A 22065-nucleotide genomic window follows, 5' to 3' on the forward strand; every position below is an offset into this window, starting at 1 on the left:
AAAAACATTGCATTTTTAGTATTACAGTATAAGGAGATAAACACAAATATGTATAAAGAAGGATATAAACATTTGTAATAGTAACATTCTAAATAATCCTCAGTGGACTATTAGGCATCCAATACATTTTAATTAGGGATGTATGGCATCACTAAGAGTCTTTACTTTTATGTGAAATTTACTTATATTTACTTATATGTGAAATTTAAAAAAAAATGTTTATTTTTGTTTATTTTAAAGACAACTCTCATCCACTGGTTTGCTTCCCAAATGCTTACAGAGCTGTGTTAGGCCAAAGCCAGGAGCCAGGAACCCAACCTCTTGAGTCATCTCTGCTATCTCCTAGGGTATGCATCAACAGGAAACTGGAATTGGAGCAAAGTATTTCAACCACTGTGCCAAAGGCCTGCCCCATATGTGAAATTTTTAATGAGAAAAATATATATGATAAAATCCTTTCACTTAAGTTCCATATAGAAATGTTTAACCATGAAAGGGAAAAAAAAGTATGATAGTGTTTGAAAATATAACATAATTAACATGAGAAATACTTGTCAACTATTTTTTAAAGAGTTATTTATTTATTTAAAAGGCAGAGTTACAGAGAGGCAGAGGCAGAGGCAGAAAGAGAGACAGAGACACAAAGAGAGGTCTTTCATCCGCTGGTTCACTCCCCAGATGGCTGCAACAGCTAGAGCTGTGCCATTCCAAAGCCAGGAGCCAGGAGTTTCCTCTGGGTTTCTTAAGCGGGTATAGAGGCCTAAGGATTTGGGCCGTCTTCTACTGCTTTCCCAGGCCATAGCAGAGAACTGGATCTGAAGTGAAGCTGCCGGGACTTGAACCAATGCCCATATGGGATGCCGGCAGTGCAGGCAGCAGCTTTACCCGCTATGCAGCAGTGCCAGCCTCTTGTCAACTATTTAAAATGGACAAATTTTCAAGCATGAAAGGCAACTATTATGGGAGAAATTTTCCAAATTCTGAACCTATTTTTTTTTAATGTTGAACACAACAAAATCATCCCCTGGCTAATTCTTGCTCTTTTTTCTCCTCCCAGATTTAAAAAAAAAAAAAAAAGAAAGAAAGAAAGAAAGAAAAAAGAAGAAAAAAATATCCACCAAGTTTGACATTAGTTATTTGTCTTCCTCTAGAGTAGAATATGGCTTTTTCTTCCCAGTTTTAAGGCCACTGAGGATTAAGTATTTTCAAAAGACTTTAAAGTAAAGGCTCTTATCTAAGTAATACTATGTGACTGCAGTTAAGGTAAAAATTATTAATATCTATCCTGTAGAGCCACACAACATGTAAGATAAATTATGAATCATGTTGACTTCAATCAAATGTGTGAGAGTTCTTGAAAGCCAGAGTAGCATATAGATTTGGGCAATGTTACTGTCTTAGCAATGCTATTTTCAGATTAATATCTATAATCTATCATGCTTTATTTCTTCAGTTGCTTTTCTCTCTAGTATACCACTTGGCATGTTAATGAGTTTTAGAAATTAATAGACAGTCTAAATTTAAATGAAATAGATCGTTGGCATTGGATAAATAGGCTATTTTAAGTTGTACAGCTTACTTTTACAAAGAACTTTGGTAGAATATTCATTTAAAAAAAATATTTGAAAGGCAGACTGACAGAGAGGGAAAGAGACAGAGACAGAGAAGTCCTCCTTCCACTGGTTTGTTCCCCAAATGGCTGCAACAGCCAGGGCTGGGCCAGGTCAAAGCAAAGAACCTTGAATTCCATCCAGGTCTCCCATCCAGGGGCTCAAGTACATGGGCCATCTTCTGTTGCCTTCCCAGGTGCATTAGCGGGGAGCTGGATTAGAAGCAAAACAGTCTGGACTCAAACTGATGCTCTGATATGGGATTCTGACATTGTAAGTGGTGGCTTAACCCACTGTGCCACATCACCATCCCAAAATATTCCTATGTTAATTTGATGTGGAGGTTTAATCAAACTAAGGAGTGCTTTTTTTTCCTTGAGGTAGAACTCTCCTGCTGTGCCCTGTTGCACATGTAAGTTGTGTGTCATTAGATACCTGAATCTTCTTCTGAAGTGTTGTAGCCTTTGGCTGCCTTAAATCCATCTTTATTACTCAAATAAGATCTTTTGAGGGGATCTTGTCATAGATGTGTTCATTCTGCAGTGAACAAAGCTGAGAGAACCCTTCCTGGAATGTTGGATTGAAAACCTATCTTTTGAAAAAACAACATTGTTAGTGTAAGAATAGTATCCTGATGGTTCTTTAAAAATATCATCATCAATCCTCTTTGGGCCCCTCAAAAAATTCTCACCTTTCAGCAGTTCAGTAGTTGTTTCTGAAGCATTTTTATATGGTTTAGGTGCTGGGATATTGCAGAATAAACTATGGACAAATTCACTGGTGGGACAAGTGCATGGTGCCTCTGTTCCACTTGCTGGCACAGACTCTAGGTCAAACAACATCTCTCAAAGGTTTTTTAAGGGATCCCATTGAGATGGTACAGGCAGAAACCAGGAGCTAGGTAGTTCCTGTTGGTCTTGAATGTGCCTTGCTCCCAAGACAGTCCTGTTGCCCATCAGAGTTCCTTTGATGCGGTTCTAAAATTTTATCTGGATGCCTATTACAGATGCTATTTGCACCTGAAAAGAAAAATTAGCTTGCATTTGTGTGCAAATTTGCGAATTTTAATGGATAATGGAATTATAGCAATCATCTTCAAATGATTTCTTTAGAAAGTGGCCAACAATTTAAAAACATAGAAATCTATTCTCTCAATTTAAGAAAATGACATAAATCTGAATCCAAGTATATTTTTTCATGGTTAATAATGCTTTATTTGCTCTGTATTTTTTGAATCCAAGTATAAAAGTGTTATTCAAGCGTGGATTTCTTAATGATGAGTTTCTGAGTTAGAGGCAATTTCTGTCTAATTACCTCGAGGTAGAGATAGGACCTTTTAGAGTTGTCTAAATGATATTAACATCCAGTTTTTGTAGATGAAAGTGTTTTCACTTAAAATTATCTCAGTAAAGTCTGTTATCCTAATCAATATTTCAAAAATAATACTGTGCCTTAAAATGACAACTTTTGTTGCCTATCTGTGTGTGTATTAAAGGGAAAAGAGCATTTGTCCCTTCTGAACAGGCATGACACAGATTTCCCATCCATAAAAAAGTCTCATGTGGTGAAACTAATTGCCTCAGTCAGATACCTAAATGACTTTGTCAATTTAAAGAAGAGTGTTAGCACTTTCTGGCAACCATGATTGTGATAACAGCCCAACAAAGAACGGTTAACATTGCTCCTTAATAGCCTCAAGTAACAGCACATACTCCAGTGATAGCTTGCCTCATTTATCATGTTCCATTGTGGTTTACTGCCTCACAGAACTTTCAACTTCCTTTGAGCACTTTCTCATCAAGCCTCAGCTACTGGCTGGTTGTTTTCCACCATACTGTTCTGATTACCACTTTTTAAAGTTGGCCTCTCCTGCTGTTTCCTTTCCTCCCACTGGTGCCTGGGCTGCCCCCAGGACATTGCACTTAGCTGTTGACATACAGTAAATCAGTGACGCCCAGCACCCAGCATTTATGTGTATGATCCTGGCTTCAATATTTCTTTGATTTAACTGTTTCACTTGGCATAGCGCTTGATTATACTAGATTTGGTTTTTTATCTACAGAAACATTTTGCTGATTTGCTTGGGGGGCGGGGAGGGTCTTTTCAAGAATTCCATTTTTAAGAAATCAACTATCTGTTTTTTGAATGTGAATAATTTATGGCTACTTATTTAGGGTTTTCTTTAGAAAATTGAAAAAAGTTAACTTTCACAGTTAATTATAAATAATGTTCACTATCTCTTGATTAAGGTAGAAAAATGTCAACTAATGAATGGAAATTCTTGCATTTCTTAATGAATTACTCAGAAGCAACATTAGGAAAATCTGAGCCCTTTTTTGGTTATGAGTCTGTGACAGAGTCCAAATCACCCAGTGAATGTCCTTAGTCCCAAGGACAGTTTCTTTCCCTTTTTTTTTTTAAAGAAAAGTTTTATTCAGTGTATTCAAATTGCATAGCTACAGCTTTAGGAATATAGCAGTTCTTCCCCCCATACCCACCCTCCCACCCCCACTCCCATCCCACCTCTTACTCCCTCTCCCATCCCGTTCTTCATTAAGATTTGTTTTTAATTAATTTTATATACAGAAGACCAACTCTATACTAATATTTCAACAGTTTGCACTCACACAGACACACAAATTATAAAGTAGTGTTTGAAGACAAGTTTTACAGTTACTTTTCATAGTACAACTCATTAAGGACAGAGGTCCTACATGGGGAGCAAGTGCACAGTGACTCCTCTTGTTAATTTAACAATTGACACTCAGATTTGTGATGTCAATGATCACCCAACACTCTTGTCATGAGCTGCCAAGGCTATGGAAACCTTTTGAGACCACAGACTCCACCAAGGATGGTTTCTGAGCTGCTGTTCACTCATAGGCTCCATTGGACCCTCCTCATATTGTTCCCTACCCTAGTTTCTTTGGTCACTTGCAAATAGCAATTGATAGGAGACCAAATATAGAACTCAGACAGCAGGACAGGAAGAGGTTCTGTTGAATAGCTCCCCATAGGAGCTGAGCAGGTGCTTTTATGGGGTTAAGGAGGCCTGGTTGTTATCGCTTGGCACAAGGTCTTAGGTGTGTACTTACCCTGGAGTTCTGGCTCATCCCTCTTGTTACAGGTCATTTGGGTTTGTAGTTGGCACCATGCTCTAAGCAGCTGCTGTTGTGGTTTTTTTGCACAAGACACACTCAAAATGGCAGTATTTGTTACTACCACCTCCCAGGAAGGTCAGAAATCAGTCACATCATCCTAGTCCGGGCATGTGTATAGATTGGAGAAGTCCCTAACAAGGCATTAGGAGGTCTTTTGCAGTTTTAGGGTCTGGAGGCTCCTGTGTCAGGTGTGGCAGAGTTGGGGGTGGGGCCTTGAATTTGTGAGTCCTAATTCTACCAGTTCAGTTCTCTCTCTAGTGGCTGCACTTGCCATGCCCACTGAAACCTTTTCATTCGTCGTGCCTCACTTTCTTCCTTTGGCCAGGTGGCTCTATTATGATTACTCTAAGACTCCAGCTGTGGGACTGTTTTCTTAGAAATATTTTAAGAGTCTGCTAGTGAATAGATCCTATTGAGTGAGGGGACTTGGTGTACTTAGTCCTGGAATCTGAGTAAAATTTGTAAGCTTTGTGTTAAGTAGTGTGTGTTTTAGGGCAGAATTACCTAATGTGTCATGTTGTATGCCTTGTTTCTCCAGGAAGCCTTGCTACCAACCACTTCCCCTTTTACCCTTCCCCATCCTATACATATGTACACCACACATTGTACAGCCCTGAAGTTTGCATCACAAATTAGAATAATCTGAGCCCCCTGTAGTTATATTCTTTGCAATGACTATACAGAAGTCAATGTTTTCATTTTACCATCATTTATTATGATTTCTTCTCACTAACTTAAAATCCATAAAGCAATGTATATTTATATATAATAACATGCACACATTGTGCTACATCACTTATTCAGGATAGTGGCAGATATGCCACATTTTAAAGATGGACAAGAAAGTCTGTCATTTGTAGAACCACCCTAGGAATCAGTAAAATCTCAGCAAATATACTAAATGGACTGTTTTGAAGAAGTTCTTTCTGGTTTTAGAGAATCCGACATTTTAACTTTCACAGAACACTTATAAGAGATGTGATATATTCTGCAGAGTTCTGTGCAGCTGTACTTTCACACTTTGGAGTTTTCATTAGCTCAGAACAGCAACAGAAAGACCAACAGTTTAAAGGACAGTGAGAGAGAGCAAGGGTATATATTATAATTTTATCTAGCACATGAATCTGGAAAGATCTATATTTACATTCAAGTGGAAAGTCCTGCCTTTGTAGGCTTTTGACTGAAAACCTCTCTGTGGTCAGTGCAAATTTTAGGGCTTTCTGTTGCTCTCCAGATGCTGTGTCCAGCTGATCTCTGCACAGATGCGTATCGGTTGGGGCACCTACTGGCTCTGGGTAGGCATCTGGAAGCAGGGATGCACACTCTGGCAGCCAGAAGTGGTTGAGAAGTTCACATGTATACTCACCTGAAGGGACCACTTCTACCATGGTCGATCTGAGCACATCTGCATAGGGCTGTGAGTTTCACTTTGCAGAGGGAAATGCAGAATGGAAAAATACATGAGCTTCCGAATCAAACGTGGGTTTAAATTCTGGCTTCTCTGCCTATAAGCTGTGCCATCCTATTCCTCTGAGCCTCAGTTTTTCCATTTGAAAGTTGTGTGGCTGTTGACAAGGAATATATGAGATAACATATATCCAAAAGTGACTGCTGCTCAATGAGGAATTAATAAATGTTATTCTTTCTCTCTTTCTGCACCACTGAAGAATAAAGGAATAGGGTAACACCCACAGTAACTTTCTTTGGCTCCCCTTCCTACATACTCAGGCAAAGCTCTTGAAAAATAATCTGTTCCATCCCCAGTGAGATGGAGAACAAGTCCCTAGAGAAATTTCAAGTCTGCCAAGAGAGTGAGAGAATTCCAGGGTTTTCTCTGGGAGATGTGTTAGCTCCACGTTTTTCTTTAAGACAGTGTGTGACACACAGCTGATGCAATGAAGTTGCACATTATTATCTTTCAAGATTCCTTAACTCAACGTGAACTTTTCCTTCAGTCTCATTTGACACAACTGGGGATTTTAAGGAGGTGATGTGTAATGAATACTTCTATTCATGGGTGATTTTTCTTTAGCTGGAAGCATTGAAATCACACTATTTTGAAATTTTCATCAACTTTTTTTTTTAAACAAGATTCATTTATTTACTTGAAAAGCAGTAACAAAGAGAGGGAGAGAGGGAGATTGATCTATTTGCTGGTTCACTCTCCTATGGCTGCAGTGGCAGGGGTTGGGCCAGGCCAAAGCCAGGAGCCTGGAACTCAATCCAGGTTTCCTGCGAGGGTATAGGAACCCAAGTACTTGGTCCATCTTCTGCTGCTTTCCCAGGCATATTTGCAGGGAACTGGATGGAAAGTGGAGCATCCAGGACATGAAGTGGCACCCATATGGGATGCTGGCATCCCAGCTGGTGTCTTAACCTGCTCTGCCATAATGCTAGCCACTTTCATCAGCTTAAACGAGGAAGTGACATTCAAAATGAATGAAATTTGCCAAAGGTCATATCATCAATTGACTGTGTAAGGAGTTGCGGTACATGTTCTAAAGAACTCTCTCTCATATTCTTCTGTAATGCTGTAAGGTTGGATTATGCAAAGTAAGGAATATACATTTATAACAAAAACCAGAATATTATTGAAGCAATGAGAAATTCAAAGACTCAGAGAATTCTAAAACCAAAATGTGTACCACTTTTTTTTTTAAATGCCAGACTGTGCATCCCTGCTTCCAGATGCCTACCCAGAGCCAGTAAGTGCCCCAACCAATACGTATCTGGAGATCAGCTGGACACAGCATCTGGAGAGCAACAGAAAGCCCTAAAATTTGCACTGACCACAGAGAGGTTTTCAGTCAAAAGCCTACAAAGGCAGGACTTTCCACTTGAATGTAAATATAGATCTTTCCGGATTCATGTGCTAGATAAAATTGTAAGTGTCATCTTTTATTTTTATTTAGCTAAAAGTCAGGGAGAGAGAGAAAATAATCTTCCATCTTTTGGTTTACTCCCCAAATGCTCACAATCACCAGGTTGAACCAAGCCAAACCTAGGAGCCAAAAATTCAATCCAAGTCTCTCAAATGGGTGGCAGGAACCCAACTACTTGATTTATTATCTGCTGCTTCTCAAGGTACAGATCAACAGGAAGCTGGAATAGGGAGAAGAACCAGGACTTAAATCCAGGCAGGTGTCACAGTGGGATCTTAACCACTGTGCCAAAATTCTGCCCCTGTGTCATCTTTTAACATGTTCTAGAAGATTCTCTCTTTAATATATTTGTTAAGATAATATAAGTTATAATAGTCCTTTTGCCTTTGATTTCCACAGTTAAATTCTGGAGTGTGCTGAAACCCTGAATTGATTTTGGAATTACACATAATAAACTGTAATAATGGAATTTTAAAATAGTTTAGAGAAAAAGTATTAAGATATGATATGATTTTTGAAACCACGAAGTAGAATTTGTTGGTGCTTAGGTATTATTATCTTCAGAAATATTCTGTAGAGATTTCACAAATTAGTTTAAGTTTTATAGTGAAAATACTTAACAGTTTTGTGATTGTATTTCTTTTTCCCCTTTTCAATTTCAGGGTCAGCCTGGTCCTCAGGTAAGTAAACTCTTCTAACAAACTAATTCCAGTTTAAAGTTTTCTCAGTGTGATTTTTCTGCAACTCTTTTCTAAGAACATGAGAATGCTATTAAGTTATAGTCAGGACACACACAGTAGACCAAGTATTTCCCAGGAGTGAGCCCTGGGGCCTCTTCAGGGTTGTATGAGATACATCAGCTGTTGGACCAGATGGCAAGTTTAACAATGTACCATGACATAAAGCAAAACTCCTGAGTGATCTGAACCCACACCATATGTGAGAGTAAGTTAGTTAGTGTTGGGTCTGAACTGGCTTGCACTGGGAGTTGATTATCACTTACAAATAATGTTTTTGTAAGCCATGTAAATTATTCATACTGTCAGCCTAGTCACTGGTTTTTATTCATTAGAAACACATATTGAATTTGTTCCTGATTTTCAATATGTACCAACTGCTGAAGACATGATTTGTAATTAAATGTGGATGCAGTCAGCAGAATCTTTTGAGGCCTGAAACTTATTGAAGAAGATGACCATATTTTAGGAAGAGTTGGAAGGAGTGTGTAGAGTTGGAAATACAGAACATTAAGCAGGTTGTCAGAAATGAAGACTCAGTACAGTCCATTCAAATGCGGTCAACACCAACCTCACTATCGGCTCTAATTACAAGCTGTGGGATACTATTACTATTCAGAAGACAATGGAGTTGTTCATGTTTTAACTTTAACATTGAAGTATCTGTAAATAATACAATTATTGAGCTGCTCTCCCATCTCATTCCCTTTGATGTGCCAAATGATATTACTATTCTTTGAGTGTTTTATAAAGAAACATTTTCATGACAGTTCTTTAGTCCAAATCATGAATTACCTGTTACGTGCTAATCTTTATAATAGAACACAAGAATATATATTTTAGGGCAAATTTTTTATTCCAACTTTTTTTAACTGACACCTAAAAATTATACACATTTGTGGTTGGCATGTGATGTTTTAGTACCTCTATACATCATGTAATATCCAGTCAGGGTAAACGTATCTGTTGCCTCAAACATAATTTTTATGGTAAAAACATTCAAAATCCTCTCTTCTAGTTTTTTTTAGAGAAACATATAGTATATTTTCATTTTCTATAATCACCCTACTTTATAATAGGACAACAGAATTTCTTACTCTTATTTTACTGTAACTTAATACCTATTAAATAGCCTTTCCCGATTCTGCTGTCCTATTTTCCAGGTTCTGGTAACCACCAAAAAACTCTTAAATTCTCTGAGAGCGATTTTTTAGAGTCAATGTATGAGTGAGATTATGCGGCACTTATCTTCTGTGTTTGACATATTTCACTTTACATAATGACCACCAGTTCCATCTATAATGTTATAAATGACAGGAGGTTATCCTTTTTATGGCTGGGTAGTATTTCATTATGTATATGTAACAGACTTTTTTTTGGTCCATTCATCAGTTAATGGACACTTCAGTTGTTTTCATCTTTGGCTGCTGTGAATAGTCTTGGCAATAAACATGGAAGTGCAAATGTCTCTTTGATAGACTGATTTCATCTCCCTTGGATATATGCCCAGTCCTGGGATTGCTAGGTCAAATGATAGTTCTATTTTTAATTATTTTGAGGAATCTCCATGCTGTTGAACAAGAGGACTACTACTTTGCATTTCTGCCAGCAGAGTGTAAGGGTTCCCTTTTCTCCAGTTTCTCCCTGGCACTTGGTGTCTTTTCTCTTTTTGATAATAGGCAATCTCACTGGAGTGAAGCAATATCTTCTTATGGTTTTGATTTGTATTTCCCTGACACTGATGTTGAACTCTTTGTTCATGTATTTGTTGGCCATTTGAATGTTGCCCTTTAGGAAATGTCTGTTGAGGTCTATTACCTGTCTTTTAATTGGATAATTCGTATTTTTGCCATTGAGTTGTTTCAGTTCCTTATATATTCTAGTTATTAATCCCTTGCCATATATACAGATTGCAGGTATTTCTCTGATTCTGTAGGGTATCTCTTCACTTGTTTGTTGCCTTTGCTATGAAGAAGCACTTTTGTTTGATGAAATCCCACTTGTATAATTTTGCCTTTGTTTCCTATGTTTTCGTCATCTGATCCAAAATAAACTTTGCCTATTCCAACATCCTGAAGCACTTACCACATGTTTTATTCTAGTAGTTTCAAGGCTTCAGGTGTTACATTTTAATCCATTTTGGGTTGATTTTTGTGCATGGTGAGAGAGAGGAGTCTTGTTTCATTCTTCTACATGTGGATATCCGATTCCCCCAGCACTGTTTACTGAAAGGAGCATCGCTTCTCTTTTTATTTTCTTTAAGATTTATTTATTTATTTATTTATTTATTTGAAAAGCATAATTACAGAGATGCAGAGGCAGAGAGAAAAAGATCTTCCATCCACTGGTTCATTCCCTAGATGGCCGCAAAGGCCAGAGCTGAGCTGAAGCAAAGTCAGGAGCCAGGAGCTTCTTCCAGGTCTCCCACAGCAGGTACAGGGGCCCAAGGACTTGAGCCATCTTCTGCTTTTCCAAGCCACAGCAAAGAGCTGGATCGAAAGAGAAGTAGCCAGGACTTGAACTGGTGCCCATATGGGATGCCCACACTGAAGGCAGCAGCTTTACCTGCTACTCCACAGCACTAGCCCATGGGCCATCGCTTTTCTAATGCATGTTCTTAGCACCTTTGTTGAAAATCAGTTGGTTATAGATGCCAGAGTTTACTTCTAGAGTCTCTATTCTTTTTTTTCTATTTTAATTATGGTTGTTTTATGATAGATTTTAAAAAGTGGGATAATGTCTAATGCTTTTTGTTTTCTCAGGAGTATTTAGGCTCTTTAGGGTCTTTTGTGGTTACATACATAATTAATTTAGTAGTGTGTTTTCTACTTCTGTGGAAAATATTTTATTTTTATAGGGATTGCATTGAATTAACAAATTGCTTTGAGTAGCCTGGGCATTTTCACAATATCCATTCTTTCAGTCCATGAATACAAACTGTATTTTCATTTATTTTTGTTCTCTTCAAAGTTTTTCATCAATGGTTTATGGTGCTCATTGTACAGATTTTTAGTATCTTTGGTTAAATTTATTCCTGGGTAGAGATTTTTTGGGAAGTGAACTATTGGATGGAAGACCTCTCTTTCTCTCTCTGTCTCTCTTCTCTCTCTTTCAAATATTTGAAAGTCAGAGTTACACAGAGAGAGAAGGAAAGGCAGAGAGAGGGAGTCTTCCATCCGATGGTTCACTTCCCAGATGGCTGCAATGGCCGGAGCTGTGCTGATCTGAAGCCAGGAGCCAGGAGCTTCTTCCAGGTCTCCCACGTGGGTGCAGAGGCCCAAGGACTTGGGACATCTTCTACTGTTTTCCCAGACCAGAGCTGAGAGCTGCATGGAAAGTGGAGCAGCCAGGACTTGAAACGGTGCCCATATGGGATGCCAGCACTGCAGGCAGTGACTTAACCCACTATGCTGCAGCACCGGCCCCAGCTTCTTCCTTTTCAACATGCATGTCCCTTGTTTCCTTCTCTTGCCTAATTGCTTTGGCTAGGTCTTCCAACACTATGTTGAACAAAAGTGTCAAGAGTGGGCATCCTTGTCTTATTCCAGATCTTGGTGAGCCTTCAGTGTTTTCCCATTAAGTATGATGTCAGTTGTTGGCTTAATAAATATGGCCTTGATTATGTAAAACATGAGAAAATGATTTATCATTTTTATGAGATCTGTATATAAAATATCTAATAAAACATCCTGCTTACTTTAGTAGAGCAGTCCTTTTTTAATACTAAATTCATGAAGGAAAGTTTGACCTTTAGTGAATTTATGCTGCTACTTGAAGTGTCCTCACTTGTGATTTTCACTCTTACATTCCAAGTTGGTATGTGGTAATTGTTAGGGGGAAAAAATCCCACGGAAGACAGTTCTAGCTTGTTCTCTAAATCTGAAATGACTGCATTGTAATGAAATAGAGACAAAGGAAAGGGGGCTTTGTATACTTTTATTTAATGATTATAAAATCTCTGGCACATTTGAAGGAATTTCCAAAAGCTCATGGAACAGTGAAGTTAAAGGAAAAGTTCATTTTGGTATAAAAAAAATTATGAAACCCATGCATTGTCTGTTCACAATGTGCATGTCCCATGAACTTTTTAATACATAATTTAGAAGAGATAAATTACTCACCTGAGTGGCACCATTAGAACTGGAAGGCAGAAGTCAAGTCTGTCTCTAAAAGCATCATGGTCCTACAGCACTCCACCTTATAGATAAGAGAATATGAGACAGCAGGTGGTAAGAGAATGTGGAATGTTGGTTCTGAGGGACAGTTCTATCCTTAACATATTTTATGTATTAATAGAATCTCTGTCTTAGCCTGCACACCTCTCCCACAGTTGAAAGCAGTTATGAAGATAAGGATTTGGTATAAAAAGTTTGAAATATGATCCCAGGAAACAATGTGAAGGAATTTGAAAAAAGCAAGAAAGCCAAATGGATGCATTTACAATCAAGCTACTGCTTTATACAGCCGAGGTTCAGTTCTTCTGTGCAGGGTAGCTGTGTGAGAAACTGCAGAGCATGCCTCAGAATCATTGCACTCATGGCATTGATGGACGTCTCCACGAACTTCCCTTCCTTCATTCTTGAGAGTCATGCCTGGGTATTAACTGGCCTGCCCCAGAAGGTCTTGCATGCTGCAGCTGCTGCAAAAGTACAAGGATACATAGGGACATACGAGGTCTGCCTTGCAGTGGGGCACTGATGTGAATGGGCATGTAATCTGCTACAATATCAAAGTGCAAGTGTCTTACAGATAAAAGTAGACAATTCAGATATAAACATAGAGACAAAAAAATGGACATAAAGATAGCATTAAATGCATGGTAGTAAGTAGAAGATGCTAAAGAGAGTAACTACAAAAAGAAAAGCTTGGCTATCAGCCACATTTATTGAACAGAAGAAAGATGAAAAACCACAGGAAGCCAAGAATAGAATCAGGAGCATTATGGATTTCTGTAGCTAAAAGTTGAAAATATATCATGGTACTTCCTAAGACCTTCTCAAATTTCTCTGCTCTGAGAATTTTATAAATTTTAGATGAATTTTACATTCCTATCCATCTATATTTCATTGCCCCTGTTACTTATTGTATTCTTTCCCAATCCCTTGTCTTCCCTTGGGAAATTTCTTTTGCAAACAAATTGACCTTAAATAGGCTTCCTAAGATAAATGTATCTATCAAAAATATGAACACATGCGGCCGGCACTGTGGCATAGCGGGTAAAGCCGTCACCTGCAGTGCCAGCATTACATATGGGTGCCAGTTCGAGTCCCGGCTGCTCCATTTCCCATCCAGCTTTCTGCTATGGCCTGAGAAAGCAGTAGAAGATGACCCATGTACTTGGGCCCCTGCACCCACATAGGGGACCTGAAAGAAGCTCCTGGTTCCTGTCTTCAGATAGGCTCATCTCTGGCCATTGTGGCCATCTAGGGAGTGAACCAGTGGATGGAAGACCTCTCTCTCTCTCTCTCTCTCTCTCTCTCTCTCTCTCTCTCTGCCTCTGCCTCTCTGTAACTCTGCCTTTCAAATAAATAAATAAACCTTTAAAAAATTATGAACACCTATAGCCGATCCAGATACTCAGTGTACAGCAGAGTTTCTGTATTTAAGCAATTACAGCTTACATTAGCATATTACTATGGGTCACCTTTTTCCTTGAATAATTTTATATAAACTATACATTGCACCTGTTTAATATAGATATATAAGGTATATACAGCAAATGAATAAGCAGCAAATCTTTAAAACCCAAATTAGAAAATTTTTATAGGTTTTTCAGTGGTTGAAAAGTTTTTTTCCATTTGTCTCTTTAAATTTCCATAGTCTATTATTTGGCTCACTAAAAATGATTTTATTCACATACAGTGTATTTATATTACCAGGAACTTATAATTTGGGATATATATTCTTTTCATTTTTTTTTCTTTCTTTTTTGGGTGACTTATGATGTTATACACTTTTTCTTTAAAATAACTTATTCAGTTTCCTTTATTTTATAAGATTTCTAAACTAAAACTTTCTAATTCTTGTTATTTATGGAAAGTTCAATATAATTTATATTTATTATTAACTTATTTTATTAATTATAAAATATAGAAGTAGTTTATAAATTAATTATTAATTTATCTGTATATCTGCTGATCTTATTCCTTTCCAACCCTGGGGACTCATTTAGCTGTCCTACCTACTGCATTGAATAACCTCATTCCCTGTAATTGGGCAGTATTGTGAAATACATTTCTAAAATCCCAGTGGGCTGGGCATTCGATTTAGTAGCTAAGGCGCTACTTGAGACTCCCTCATCCCAGATCTTGAGATGGCCATGTCCCATATTGGAGTGCCTGGGTTTGAGGCTGTACTCCACATCTGATTTTAATGTGCCCTTGGGAGGCAGCTGTGATGCCTCAAGTAGTTTGGCTCCTGTCACTTACACAGGCGACTTTGATTGAGCTTCTGACTTTGGCCGGGCACACCCTGGCTGTTGTGGGCATTTGGGACATGAACAAACAGGTGGGAGATTCCCGTGTCTTTCTCTCTGTCTCTCTCATTCACTCTCTCTCATGAATTTAAAATTTAAATCAAAAACACTAACGTTCTGTGGATTTTTCATTAAGACATTAGTATAATAATTTTTTCTATTCCATAATAAGAGTTTTTTGAAGATATAAGAGCACATCAAAATGTTAATAGAAAATGTAATTCAAAGATAGGTTTATTATAATTAAAAAAATCTTGAAATCCATGCATAGTTCTTTCATAATATTCATTTTCCATGAACTTTTTGAAGACCTCTCATATTAGGTTTAAACTTTGTGGTTTCTGTTATAAAAATAAGCCATATTTATATTGTGATCCATATGGGAAAATACAGTCAGAGTTCCAAAAAACTAACTTCCAAAGAAGTCATTAAGTGTTGGAGTTGAGGGATCGTGCATCCTTTAAAGTTTATTAAAACTTTTGAACAGCGGCTGGTGTTGGACCACTTAGTACTCTGGCATCACACATCATAGTGTCAGTTCAAGTCTCAGCTGCTCCACTTCTGGTCCATCTTCCTGGTAATGCACCTGGGAAGACAGCAGAGAATGGCTGAAGTCCCTGGGACCCTGTAACCGATCTGGGAGATGTGGATTGAGCTTCTGGCTCCTGGCTTCAGCCTGACTCAGCCCTGGGTGTTATAGTCACTTGGGGAATGAACCAGATAAAGATCCTCTCCCCTTTCGACATTCCCCTTCCCACCGCCCTCTTACCCTCTCCCTTTCAAATATATAAATCTTAAAAAAATTTTTTTGGACAGAATTATAATTAGCAGCTTCTTGTTCTTAGGGGAATGTCTATATCAATAATAGAGCTTTTACATAAGTTAAACATTCCACATTATCTTATTCCATTACACAGCATAGAACTTACTTCTACATCACATATTCTCCCATAAGAACTTCCAGATTGATACAGTTTTATTTTTCAGACTGATGGTAAAAAGGGAAACTGCCTATTATTAGTGAGTACTTCTGATTGTCTTCTTGAAACTAAATATGGCTTAGGTGAATTAAGCTTCGGTTTTAAATTGTGTAGATGACAGTAAATGCTGTTACAGTCATAGTGTAGAATTGAATAAGAAAGTGGGCCTTGCAGAAAATAAGTGAATCTTTGCATTTACCTAAATGGGAGAGAAAATGGTTCTTGACAAAGGAAATGAGATGGTGAAAGGAATTAGGAAAGAAAAGGCAATTTCAAGCAGCTGTGGTTAAGATGGAACAAGAGGCACAGACTGGAATAGCGCAGATGTTGCTGTCAGCCCACTGAATCATGGGAAATAAAAGTCTGGAGCGGAAAAGAGATGGGAGATCCAAAATAATGTTACAGAAAGAAAGGATGAAAAAGACATATCTCCCATTAATTTTTCCTTAACGTTGTCTGATCTCTGTGTCTCACTCAAACCAAATCAAGCCATTCACTTTTTTCTCTGCAGAAAAAAAATTTTTTTTTTCTATTTTCTTATTCGTATTCAGCATAGCTTTTTGTCCTGAGCTGCTTTTCTGCTAACCTGGGACACACATCCAAGTATGATCTCCCTTCAAATTTGAATGATGCTGCTTCCTATGTCTTTACTTGCTGTCACCTGAATTTAATTTCTCCCCCTTTTTTGAGTCTCCATAGCACTTTTGTTCCATAGATTTTATGCTACTTTATGCTTAAGTAGACAGGCATAGATTTTGAAGTCAAAGAAATCATAAGTCAGATCCTAACTCTACCACTCAGAAGCTGTGCCTCTTTGAAAAGTTGCTCAGTCATTCTGAGTCTCATTTTCCCCTTCTATAAAACAGAGATAATAAAGCTTTATCTCAGCAGGTGGTATGAGGATTAAAAGACAGCATACATGAAATAGCTAACATCATGCCTAGTGCACCGTAAACACTCGTGCGTATTGATTCCCTTCCTCCCTCCTTGCTCAGGGGTACATGGCTGTTTCTAAACACTGTCTCCCTTTCCTGATAGCGTTTATAATGTTCAAGGGCAGAATCTAAGCTTATTTCATAGTGACCTCACAACACCTGAGTCAGTTCCTTCTAAATAGTAGTAGTTCAACAAATATTACTAAGCTATAAATAGTAGGTACAAGAGCTTAACAGACAGGAAACTGTGGGAGACAGGAAGCTAGCAGCTTTTCAGAATTCTAAATGCTCTGAGCAGTAATATCATGTGTCATAAATAATGCCATTGAAATTAAGGCTCAGAGGTTTTCTTAGCACTTTCAGTGTCTTGTTTCCAGACGGTCTGAAGAGGTTGGACACCTTTGTTTCCTTTTGTTTATTTTGCCATTTAATAGCTGGTGAAACTAAACAGAGGTAAATAACCCAGGGCTAAACCTATGATACATCATTTTATTTTTTAGTAGTTTATTTGTAGGTTACAGACTTGGATTTTGTTTTTGAAAGCAATTTTTTAAAAATGTTAGCTGACACATAGAAATTGTACATATTTAGGAAGTACCATGTGGTGTTTTGATACATGTCTATATTGTGTAGTATCCCATCAGGGGAAACAGCTATCTCCTCAAACATTTCACAGTTCTTTATGGTGAAAACATTTAAAATTATTTTATCTAGTTTTAATTTTTTAAGAAAGATATACATTATCAGTCTATAGTCACCCTACTGTGCAAAACAACATCCAAGCCTCTTATGCCCAACTATAACCTAGGACCTGTTAATCAGCCTTTCCCCATCCTTCCCTTCTTGCACTTTATCCCGTATCTGTTAACCATCACTATATTCTTAATTTCTATGAGATCAACTATTTTTAGATTCCACATATGAATGAAGTCATATAGTACTTGTCTTTTTGCTTTTGTCTATTTCGATTAACCTTATGGCCTCCAGTTCCATGTTGTTGCAAATGACAAGATTTTATTCTTTTTATGGACGAATGGTATTCCGTTGTGTTTACACCATTTTCTTCATCACTCATCAGAGGGACACTTTGGTGATTTCTTGGCTGTTGTAAATAGTGCTGCAGTATGCATGCGACTGCTGATGTCTCTTCTTCAGACTTACTTCATATCCTTTGGATATATACCCAGCAGTGGGATTGCTGGATCATGTGGAAGCTCTGTTTTTAGTTTTAGTTTGGTGTATGTGTGTGTGAGGAACCTCTCTATTGTCTTTGCACATTGGCTGTACGAATTTACATTCCCACCAATGGTGTGCAAGTATTCCCTTTTCTCCACATCCTCATGATCACTTTTGTCTTGCTGATAATAAGCTTGGCTTTGGTTTTTAACAATCAAGTCTATTATTGAAACTAGTTCTTAGTGGTCTTGTGAAATGCCACATTGCCTGAACATATGTATATTCCCTTTAATAAATGATTTAACATAAATTATGGAAACAAGTTGTTTTTTAAAATATTGTCTGGATTCTATTTTGTACTCTACAGAAATATGTTGACTTTTTCTTTGGCCCAAATAACTCCATCACTATCATCAATAGAAGAAAATGGAACAGTAAGACCATTGCATTAAGCAAAAAGTATTCCTTTCCATACTAAGGCCATTGCTTTTGCATAAAATTTTTAGAGTTTCAAAGCCCTCCTCATAACTCTCCTTCGGAATTGCATGTGAACATAAAGGACATGTAATTCCCTTAGGAATTTGGAGGACTAAAGTGGCGTGCATGTTGTAATTCTGCATTACCCAGTGAGAAAGAAATGTAAGGGAAAACCACAAGCAGATACCATCGACAACTGCACATGGAGGCGTGCAGCTTCCATTTGTATTTTTCCAGATATGCTTGAAAAGAAGTGGAAGATGTTCATTTGCCTTTTATTCCAACTTTTCTTTTGCTTTTTTGTTCTGATATTGTCATTGCTATTTTGCAACATTTTGCAAAAATTTACAAAACTCAAGCTGTGTGTGCTTTGTAAAGAATTATTCCTGAATAAAATATTATATTTGAGGGACAGTATTTAACATTGTCTTCATATGTTTTAAATTATATACTAAGCTCCTTCTAACTGAACACTTTAGCAATTCCCATATTTCATGTTTGTGTTCCAATCCAACCTTTTTCAGATTCATGTAGTCTTACTTAGGGGCAGGGAGAGGACATATACATTCTCTAAGAAATTTGAAAAGTATGTGTCTATGCATGTGTGTTTTTGGGGGGGAGGGTGCACAAAAACGAATGCATGTCCAGGAAGTCTTTGTTTTGCTCGCTACACAATAGAATACCAGTAATGTATTCTATCCTGAGGAAATCATGCTAGACTTGCTAAGTATTCCCATCCTACATTACATATCTTTTATGTGGAGATTGTATGATAAACAGAATGATAATGGCAATCTTTCTTTAAAAATTCTGTATTTACTTGAAAGAGTTACAGAGAGGGAAGGAGACAGATATTCCATCCACTGGTTTATTTCTCAGATGGCCCCAATAGCCAGGACTGGGCCAGGCCAAAGCTGGAATCCAAGAGCTTCTTGTGGGTCTCCCACATGGGTGGCAGGAGCCCAAACACTTGGGACATCTGCTGCTTTTCTGAGGCACATTAGCAGGGAGCTGAATTGGAAGTGGGGCAGCTGTGACATGAACTGGTACTAATATGGGATACCAACGTTGCAGGTGGTGGTTTTACCCACTACAAAACACTGATAATAGAAATCTTAATGTCTAGATGTTTTCATTATTGTATTAATTTGATGGTTAATACAATAAGAACACTTTAATTTTCCCGATATCTTGCATCTTTGAGAATGCACACTGTAACAGCCTGTTTATTTTACTATAATTCACATTTCTTTATTTTTACATGGCCACATGTGTATTTAAATGGTATAATGGCTTTTCAAAGTTTTTTAGTTTAGAATTCTTTCCCATTAAAATTAATTAAAATTAAACTTCTATTGTTTTGTACCAGATATTTTCTCTAAATTCTATCTGAATTAAGGTGAATAACTCATAGTATTTCATGAATAATTAAGTTAATCCAAGATTTTCTTGCCTCTGTGGAAGCTATTTTCACTCCTTGAACTTACTTGTTTTTGTATCTCAATTTCTTTGTATAGAAAATGCATAATGAATTTTTGTTGAGCAAGTGTATATATTTGCTAATTCAGATTTAATGAAGATTTTATGTGCATTTGATAATGAGGTGACTGAGCCTACTATTTAGTTTTGCAGTTTATTTTTAAGCTGCGTTGCAGCCTAATCTTAAGAGAGCCTATGAAAAACAATGTATAGATTTAATCAAATGGGCTCCAGAGATAGATATCTGGATTTAAATCCTGTGCTTTCACTCAGGAGCTGTATGACTTTAGAAAAGTTACTTAATTTTTTTTCTTCTTTTTTTAATGAGGTACTTAAAACAGTATATGGCACATGTGAGAGTTATTATTAAGGGCCTAATTATGGACGCGTAAACACCCACACACCTTTCTTCTCACTAAGTGCTACTCTGAGAGCAATAAAGATTTCGTCTGGCTCTTGTAGGTGGTGTTTTACCTGCTGGATAGACATTGAATTCAATGTGTTGAGTGAAACAAAGGTAATTCACTGTGAAATGTTTCAGACTACATTTTCTCAGCTTTCTTTTTTTTTAAATTATTTTTATTAACATAAGGAGGATGGATTCCATGTAGTTCACAGTTACAGTTCTACGAATATAATACTTGTCTCCTTCCTTTTCTCCCCAATTCTTTCTTTTTTCATTTTTGTGATTTTGTGATTTTTAATTTACTTTAGAGTCACAGGCTCATTGCTCCACTAAATGAAAATTCAAAAAATTTTATTTATATCTTTTCTCAAGAAAATTATATGTGGACCTATAATTTTGCATACATATGTTAACATAATTTTCATACATGTTCTTATGAATTCCTTTATTTCATCATTTTTATGTACTAACCAAAATTCTTGATAAGCTAATTTTTAAGTATCTCCAATCATTTCAGTTGATACTACATTTTTAATATAGAATATATTTCTTGAAATAGGGTAGAGATTAAAATAGGAAATGCTGTAAGATAGGATTTACAAAGACAGATCTCCAGAAAAATTTTATTTTATCTTTTGGTTAGATCATGTTTAAGCCTAATTAACATAATCACTGTAGGGGAATCTGCTTCTTCCTTACGTTAAAGTTAGTCAGACATTTCTGGTATTTTTTTTTTTTGTCCCCAGAGTAATCAGTATATTCAGAGCTAATTAAGATCTTAAATCAGTTAGAATCTATTTTAGTAATTCACATTCAGCAACTTTTCTTTTTATAAAAATACATGGGATCAAAGACAAAAGGTGATCTATTCTTAATTTACATAGTAAAATACATAAAATCAATTATCATTTTGCTTAGAAGAGGTGTAAAGCACATCTTCCTTGAAACCTTTTACCTGGTACCCTGAGCTACAGAGCAATTTGGAAAAAGATGATAGAGTTTGAGCTTCTGAAGGAAATACTACTCTTCCTAGTAAACTCAGCACCATCATTTACATTTGTGCAAGTTGTGTGCTGCGTAACACTGCTCAGCCGTGTTCCAATTGCCAAGCTATAGACATCTGGAGAATGGTAGCTTCCTTGTCTAATTAATACAATCTTTTTTAAAAGGATGTATTTATTTATTTGAAAGGCAGAGTTACAGAGAAGCAGAAAGACAGAGATCTTCCATCTGCTGGTTCACTTCCCAAATGGCCACAATGGCCGGAGCTGCACTGACCCAAAGCTAGGAGCCAGGAACCTCTTCCAAGTCTCTCACATGGGTAGCAGGAGTCCAAGAACTTGGGCCATCTTCTTCTGCTTTCACAGGCCATAGCAGAGAGTTGGATAGGAAGTGGTTCAGCCGGCACTCCAACCAACACCCTTATAGGATGCTAGCGCCACAGGCGCTGCTTTAGCTGCTACACCACAGTGCTGGCCCCAATACAGAGTCTTAATCTGGGCAGGCAGGAAGCTGAGAAAAGGGTGTGCAGTTGACTCAGAGTCTTAATGGTAGGCATAGGGATCTAAGATGAACAATGCTTCCAAGAGATATAGAGTGCATGGTGGGTGGATTGCTGGAGAGAAACCACACCTGAGTTTAGACAGGACACATGGTAGCTGAAACTGGGAATGAATGGAATCCCCAGAAAGAGTGTGTGGAGGAGGAAAAAAGTTGAGGGTTAGGGGACAGCTATTTACAAAATGTA

The 22065-nt window shown here is 37.4% G+C and overlaps 1 protein-coding gene across 1 annotated transcript in view; it reads left to right on the top strand.

The window, feature by feature from the left end:
- Nucleotides 1-22065, top strand: part of COL25A1 (collagen type XXV alpha 1 chain) — a 517707-nt gene that overhangs the window by 317881 nt on the left and 177761 nt on the right. Inside the window, exon 5 of the mRNA XM_062199755.1 lies at nt 8316-8333. Coding sequence (XP_062055739.1) covers nt 8316-8333 — 18 coding nt within the window. The remainder of the gene's footprint in view (nt 1-8315; nt 8334-22065) is intronic.

The sequence above is a fragment of the Lepus europaeus genome, chromosome 8 (assembly GCF_033115175.1).
Source record: "Lepus europaeus isolate LE1 chromosome 8, mLepTim1.pri, whole genome shotgun sequence".
Classification (NCBI taxonomy): domain Eukaryota; kingdom Metazoa; phylum Chordata; class Mammalia; order Lagomorpha; family Leporidae; genus Lepus; species Lepus europaeus.